The sequence below is a fragment of the Terrapene carolina genome, unplaced genomic scaffold (assembly GCF_002925995.2).
Source record: "Terrapene carolina triunguis isolate 2854851 unplaced genomic scaffold, T_m_triunguis-2.0 Scaffold93, whole genome shotgun sequence".
Classification (NCBI taxonomy): Eukaryota; Metazoa; Chordata; order Testudines; family Emydidae; genus Terrapene; species Terrapene triunguis.
Genome location: NW_020664444.1, coordinates 3,047,077 through 3,054,424, shown reverse-complemented (window position 1 = coordinate 3,054,424; position 7,348 = coordinate 3,047,077). Strand labels below are relative to the sequence as shown.

Sequence of the window (7,348 nt, the reverse complement as noted above, 5' to 3'; positions counted from 1 at the left end):
CCCCAGCTCTGCCAGTGCCCCTCAATCCTGACCCACAGCCCCCTGCTATCCCAGACTTCTTGAAATACCAGTTATGCCAAACTGAAGGGTGATTCTGGGATAGGGAGAAATGTCCCACCAGGACGAGAATGAAACCTACCAAACTCCCGGATGGGTGACCAGCTGTCATACATGTGGCCAGGCCTCCAGCCCCAGCTGCTATCCCAACTCACCCTTCAGTCCCCTGCCCTCTGGCGGGGGCACCCCCCCTCTGCGCCTTACACACAGAGCGCCAGCCAGCCAGCGCCCACTGCCCACGTGAGCCGGAAGATCCAGGAGCCTGGCCAGCGCTCAGAAACACAGCCGCCCGCCCCTCTGGCCAGCGCTCAGAATGCCCAAGGGAAGAAAGCAGGCTTGGGGTGGGCAGCTGACCACATGGGCGTGGCCAGCTCCCGGGTGCCGGGTCCCCTCCCAAGATGCTCCCCATCCTCCCACACCCTCCAGCCTCCCCCATGCTGCGGAGCTGCTGCCGGCTGACCGCGCTGTCAGCCCACCAGTCCTGACCCGGCGCCCAGCTCCCAGCTCGCGGACCAGGCCCCCGGGAGTGGTCAGCGAGCCCGGCCCCCCTTACCACGTCATAGTGCCCGTGCTGCGCCGCCAGGTGCAGGGGGATCTGCCCCTCGTCCGACTGGACGTTCACGGCCGACCCGGCTTTCAGCACCATTTTCATGGGCTCCTTCTTGCCTTGCCAGGCAGCGTAGTGCAGGGGCCGCATCCCTGCAGGGACGGAAGGGGAACGGCCGGCTGAGCAAGAGGTGCCCTCCCAGCCAGCAACCCGGCCACAGCCCGCACGGGAGGCCTGGCTGAGTGGGTGCCTCCCGCCTCCAGCCCTGTCCAGGGAGGAACCGACAGAGCGGCTGCCCCCGGAGCCGTGCGTGGCCCCGGGCCAGGGCCAGGAAGTGGAGTGACCCGTTGCGGGGGTGACACGGCAGGGAGAGGAGGGGGCAGGGTAAGAGGGGCAGGAGGGGGCAGCCGAGGAGACAGGTTCTGGGCAGTATCCCCCCTAGGGCTGGGGGGTGCCTAAGCTGCAGGGGGGAGCCCGAGAACTGCTCACAGCCAAGGCAGAGTCAGGCTTCCCGGCTTAATGGTGCTGCTGAGGCCTGCCCGTGTGCTGGGGGTGAGGGCGCTGGCACCGGACGAGCCCTGAGCTCCCTACCCAGCCCCAGCGGTGGGGTCCCGCCAGCACGCTGGCTGCCCTGCTCTGGGGCTCGGGTCTCTAGGGCATCAGGCTGGCAGCATGGAGAGCCTGTGGCCCCTGCTGGGAGCAGCCGGACGGGCACGGCCCAGGCACCACTGCTGTCACCAGGCCAGTTACGGAGCTCCCTGGGGTTGCACTGAGCTCCCAGCCCCTGGCAGGGACCCCGGCACTTGCCTTTATTGTCCTTGATGTCCACAGCGGCCTGGGCCTCCAGCAGCAGTGAGATGAGCTCTGTGTTCCCATTGAGAGCAGCGTGGTGCAGGGCCGAGAACCTGGGGAGACAAGGCACAGGGTGAGGCCGTGACCCTCGGGTGCAGATTAGCGCGTTAGCGCCAAGAGGATGTTTCTGAGGGTCTGGGGACCCCACCACCCTCGCAGTCAGCCCCCTCCCCACGGAGCGCAGGCTGGCGCAGGAGAACACCGCAGAGGGCGCAGCACGAACCACGCCACAGCCCAGGCCTACAACAAGGGCTGGGAGATGTGGGATTCGCTCTTTGGTGCGGAACTCGATTGAGATTTCCCCCTGGGTTACAGCAGCAGGGCCCCAGCTCAGCTCAGCTGGAAGGCAGCGCTGGGTTTCTGGGGAGACCCTAGGAGGTCCAGGGGACAGGCAGTGGGATCCCAGGAAGTCAGTGACCCAGGGAATCGCCATTACCAAAGGGCAGGGACTCTGCTTTTTAACCAAACTCTCCCCCCCCCGGCCCCCACCCCCGGTTTGGCACCCAATTCTCCAGCCAGGCCTGCAGTTGACCATATGTCTTGGATCAAGAACCCACTGCGAAAACGGGACTGAAAAGCAGTGCAGCCTAGTGCACAGAGCGCTGGACTGGGATCTAGGGGGGCTGGGTTCTCTTCCAAGCACCAGCCTGCTGGGTGACCTTGGGCAAAGCTCTTCATTGCTCGGTGCCTCAGTTTCCCTTTCACCCTTTGCCTGTTTGGACCATCGGGGCAGGGGCTGTGTGTCCGTGCTGCGCCCAGCACAATGGAGGCCCCATCTTGGCTGGCCTCTAGCTGCTACTGAAATATAAACAATAAACCAGAAGGAGCAGCCAGGACCTCTCCTGGGTCCCTGACCTTTTGCTCCAGCCCCTGAGTCCTGCAGCCTCTCCGGCTACGAGACCGGGTGTGCCGGGTCGTGTGCTGTGGCGCCGGACGCTGAGCCGAGCCATCCAGGCTGCAAGGGGCCACGGGCAAGGCCTTGCTCAGCCCCTCCCAGCCAGGCTCATCAGGAGAAAGCAGGACAGGCGCTGACCTACTTGCTTCTGTAAACAACCCAGAATCCTCTGCGCCACTACGATGTTCTCCTGCTGCCTGCGTCCCACAGCGCACAGCTCCTTACCCGGGAGGAGGGGTCTGGGCAACCGGCTGCCCAGGGGTGCTGCTCGCTGGAGGGGGAGTCGGGGGAAACCGTTAGCTAGAGCGCAAGGGCTGAATCCGGAGCAGGGACCGTGCAGGGAGCACCCCGGGGGCTCTGGCTGCACTAACACTAGCAGGTCCCGGCTCAGCCCCCGTGTTGCCTCGAACAGCCTGAGCGTGTTCATGGGACATGCCTGGCAGGCCCAGGGCAGGCCTAGAGAACCCAGGCTCAGCTGCGCTGTCTCCGGGAAGCGCCTTCGTTCCACGCGGGAGACTGTGTCTGTGCCCACCGTGTTCGTAGCTCTCTCTCTGCAGCCTGCAGGGCTGGCCGGGGTGACAGGCTGTGCATACCATGCCGAGCTCTCCCAGCGCTGCAGCAAGCAAACAGCCCTGCCTGGCCACGCTGGGGATCTGTGGGGCGAGCCAAGCCAGCACCCCACGCCGTGCACTGCACCCTCGCCCCACGCAGCACGAGTGGCTGGATGCCGGGTCAGAGGTAACCAGCATAGCGAGAGGAACGCAGGGGACAGGATGCTGGCAGCACGCCCCAGCTGTGGGCCAATGGGCCTGGCACGCCATGTGGGGAAATACCGCCTGCCCCACTGGCCAGGGCTATCGCGGGTCGGCTGCCTGGCACTGCACGCTGCATCCCCATTGCAATGGTGCTGCCATTGTCCATCACTGCCTGGAGGGCAATAACCCCTCCAGCTCTCTCTCTCCTTGCCACTGTCTATGGCACACAATTTTAACAGTGAGGTTAGCCACTGGAACACTTCGGGGGGTGGCTCCATCTCTCAATCAAGACCGGACGTCGGTCTCTCTCTACGGGATCTACCTGCACAGAAGTTCTGAGCTCAAAGCAGGACTCACGGGGGAGATCTAGAGCCATTCTGAACATACGGGCCCCCTCTGGCCTTCCCGTCACTGAGTCTATTCTCCCGACCGTCCCCCTGCAGAAGGGAGATGGCCACGGAGCAGGGAGCGGGGGCACCACAGAACTGGACTGTAACCAGCAACACGGGCGCCCCTACGGCTGGAATAGCGGGTCCCAACAGTGACCGTGCTCAGCTGCATGATTCCAGATACACCCCCCAGAGATGGCAGCCGCTCCCACCCTGCTCCCTTGGAAACCTCCACCACGGAGCCTTCGCTCTCCTGCAGCCCAGCCCAGCCCCACTGCAGCAGGAAGCTGATGGGCTCATGCCGTGCAGGGGAAAGCCGGGGCCCCCCAGCAGGTGAGCAGGGCCGACGTTCCCCTTCTCATCTGGAGGTGTCTCCCCTCTCCCCCACCTCGGAGCATCCCACCTCATCCAGTCTGGCGGGCTTTTGATTTCATTTTTAATGAAAATGCCAGTAACTTCTGCAGGGAGCGCGGGCGCTAATCCGGCCAGCTCGGGAGCGTTGCAGAGCAGGGCGGCTTCGAGCGAGGAGGGCCCCCCACAGGAAGGAGCAGGGCGGTGCTGCCCAGTAGTGCTGGCAGACAGGAACTCATCTACGAACGTGCCGCCCGCCCCCGGTGCCTGGCGTCGCGGCGTGCCGGGGCACTGCAGCTGGGCAGTACCGTCACCTCCATTTCACAGCTGGCAAAACCCACGTACAGAGAGGGGGGGGATCTGCCTAGGGTCACCCAGCCAGTCTGCAGGAGAGCTGGGAAAGAACCCAGGAGTCCCAACACCCAGCCCAGCTCTAACCACTAGACAATGGTGCACTCGACAAGAACCCTGCCCCTCTCTGCCATGCATTACAGCAAAGGGACGATCTCAAACCTCCAGTCCAAACCGCAAGCCAGACCCTCCCCTAGCCCGCAGACTGACCGTGCACCGGCCCGTTAGCAGGGAGCGCGGCAGGCGCTGGGACACAGCAGTGACAAGGATGGTGTGACGTGAGAGCTGGATGTGACATTTCCCATTCACCTCCCGTTGCCAGCCCAGCCGGGGGAGAGCCCTGGGGACGGAGCTCTCCTGGGGTGCCTGCCTCTGCGTATCCCTACAGCTGCCCTGAATGCCCCGGGCTGCTTGCGGGAGTGCCGCCCTCCCCTCCGACACAGCGAGAACTGCCCCGAGCTCCCTGCCCATTCACTGCAGCACAGGACGGCCTCGGATCTGCCTCCAACCCCAGCCAAGCCCAGGGGCTGGGTGTCCCATGGCTGAATCCCTCTGGAGAGCCACCCAGCACCTGAGCCTCTGGCTCCCCCGACCAGACAGGGAGCAAAGCACGGCGGTGGGCACAGAGCGGGGCAGCCAGCCAGGATCCGTGGCCACGCGAACACCGGGGGGTGCTCTGGCTCCTCTGGAGGCTCAGGGGTTCAATCCCCCGCTACTGGCGACCCACCGAGGGGCCTGTAGGACTAATAATCCAGAGGCCACGAGAGACCCGGATAGCAACACCGGGCCGTGTCATTCACATGGGAGGCAGGTGCTGCGCCAGCCCAGCATTTGCCCAGCCACAGCAGACTGCCCTAGGGAGGGGATCGTGCCCAGAGAGGGGGGGGGTGCAGGGGAGCTGCCCACGAGGCCAATCACTAGGAAGGGGCGAAGGGAATCAAAAGGAACCAAAGCAACTCAATGGGAACCCCTGCCCGGAACCCACCCAACTCCCTGATTGAGTTCTCCAGCGGTGCCTGCCCACGCCCCCCGGTACTGCAGCTGGGCCCAGGTCTGCCTCAGTGCTCTCCCGGCCCTGCCACCCCCCAGCAGCCATTTGCTCATCCCACGCGGCTCAGGCAGGCTGCAGCGCCTCCCCACGCAGAGCCGGCTCATTCGTCTGCACCGCTGGATGCTGCAGCCAGGCCAGGCTGCCTCGGCAATGCTCTCATCTCTCCTGCCTCTCTGCTGTCGGCTTCTGATCCAGAGCATGGCAGGCTGGGAAAGCCCCGCTAGGTCACGCAGCCCCCAGGGAACCAGCCCTGGGCCGTTGCTGCCAGCAGAGCCCACAGCCAAAGGCAGAGGGAGGGGGAAGTAAAGAAGCCGGCTTTTGCAGCTATTCATTTTCTTTTCAGCTCCGGCTTCCCAGCGTCTCTGTTGGCCCTGACTGCTCCAGGCAAACCTGTGTGCGCGGCTCTCAAAGGGTTAGGAGTTACCTGGCAAAGGCAGAACAGATTGCATCCGTTCAGCTCCAAGGGAGGAGAGAGAAACCCAAGGTACCAGCTTCTGTGCTGCTGTCAGGGCACGCCTGCCTCTCTGAGCCGCTCGCTGGCCAGCTTTCAGGGCTGGGGGTGGCCCGCTCGGCTGGGGGAGATGGGCACAACCATGGCCCTGAGCTCTGTGCCGTCTGCACGAAGCCCAGACTCATGCAGAAACCAACATTTGTCCCTAGGGAGCTCACTGCGAAGGCTTGGGGCATTTCCCTAAAGCCCCGCGGGAGATCCCAGATCCACCCGGCCTGTAGAGGGCTTTGGAGGATGGAGTGAGCGGGTCTCTGTGCCCTGGGGCTGTCTGGGGCTGTGTGTTCAGCTGGCTGGGTCTGTGCCTCTGATTTTGTTTCTAGAAAAAAAATTAGCTCTGAAAGGTGGTTTTGGAAACGGCTGCCCGCCCCCCAGGGCTCCAGCTCCCCGGCGCATGCCGCCATCCCAGGCCCCACAGCCACTTGGGGCTACCTCCCGCCAGGTCCTCTGCCCCGACAGGGCACTGCGATCTCGGAGAGGTAGATGGGGGAGGACGCAGAGTCCAGGCTGCTACTGATGCTGCAGAGAGCAGGGGGCTGCGAAGGAGAGAACAGGGGCAACAGGCAGCCCTGAGCACTGGCCTTCGAGCCTCTGGATTTACATGCCCCTGCCCAGCAGCGCTGCCTAGGACCGTGTGCGCCGCAGCCTGTGGTGCTGCCTGGCACTGTCCATGGGCGCGCCCTGCCCAGCAGCGCCGCCTACGTCTGCGTGATGTGGCCGAAGATCCAGTTCAGGAGCTGCCGGGGCTCAAAGGGAGCCAGTCCAGAAGCTGTTAATTGAAAGGAATCCGTGTCCTGTGGCGGCGTCTCTCTGTCCCCGCAGCCACTCAGCCTCTGCTCGGAGCGGGAACAGCAGGGCCCGGAGCAACAGGAGCCATGTTTGTTCTACAGCGTAATGAGACCGAGCCAGGAGCGCGAGGGAGAGTGTCTCCTCCCCGCGCCCACAGGTCCAGCGCGCCCGCAAGCCAGCCTGGCGCAGTCAGCCAGGGGCACAGCCTGGCCCTTCCCCTGGCCTGAGCTCCGGGCTCTGCCCTCCCCCTTCCTTTCCAGCTCGTTGCCTCTAACATCTGGGGCCCAGCATCCCCCCGCTAGCTGGGCCACTGAAGGCTGCGGGCGGAACACACACCCCTGCCTACAAAATACCCCCGGTCCCTTTCTGATGGAGTTACTGGTGAGTGGGCAGCTGGCCTCGGGCCGACTGCGAGGCCAGGCGGGTTTGCGCCGTTATTTACAGGGAACCTTTAATCTTGAAAACTGCCTCGGAGCACAGGCGCCGACTCCGTGGGTGCTCCGGGGCTGGAGCACCCATGGGGGGAAATCAGTGGGTGCTCTGCACCCACCGGCAGCCAAGCTCCCCGCCCCGCCCCACCTCCTCCGCTGAGTGCACCACGTCCCTGCTCCTCCGCCTACCTCCCAGCACTTGCCCCTGCCAAACAGCTGTAGCAAGCTCCGGGAGAGAGGGGGGAGGAGCAGGAACGTGGCACGCTCAGGGGAGGAGGCGGGGCCGGGGCGGGGATTTGGGGAATGAGTCGAATAGGGGCAGGGAGGGGGTGGAGTCGGGGCGGGGACTCTGGGGAAGGGGTTAGAATGGGG

The 7,348-nt window shown here is 64.6% G+C and overlaps 1 protein-coding gene across 1 annotated transcript in view; it reads right to left on the bottom strand.

Annotated features, from left to right (window-relative positions):
* Positions 1–7,348, bottom strand: part of CASKIN1 (CASK interacting protein 1) — a 51,356-nt gene that overhangs the window by 42,812 nt on the left and 1,196 nt on the right. The window contains exons 2-3 of the mRNA XM_029911270.1: positions 1,412–1,509; positions 611–756 (exon numbers count right to left, since the gene is read on the bottom strand). Of these exons, the coding sequence (XP_029767130.1) occupies positions 611–754 (144 nt within the window). The 5' untranslated portion in view covers positions 755–756; positions 1,412–1,509. The remainder of the gene's footprint in view (positions 1–610; positions 757–1,411; positions 1,510–7,348) is intronic.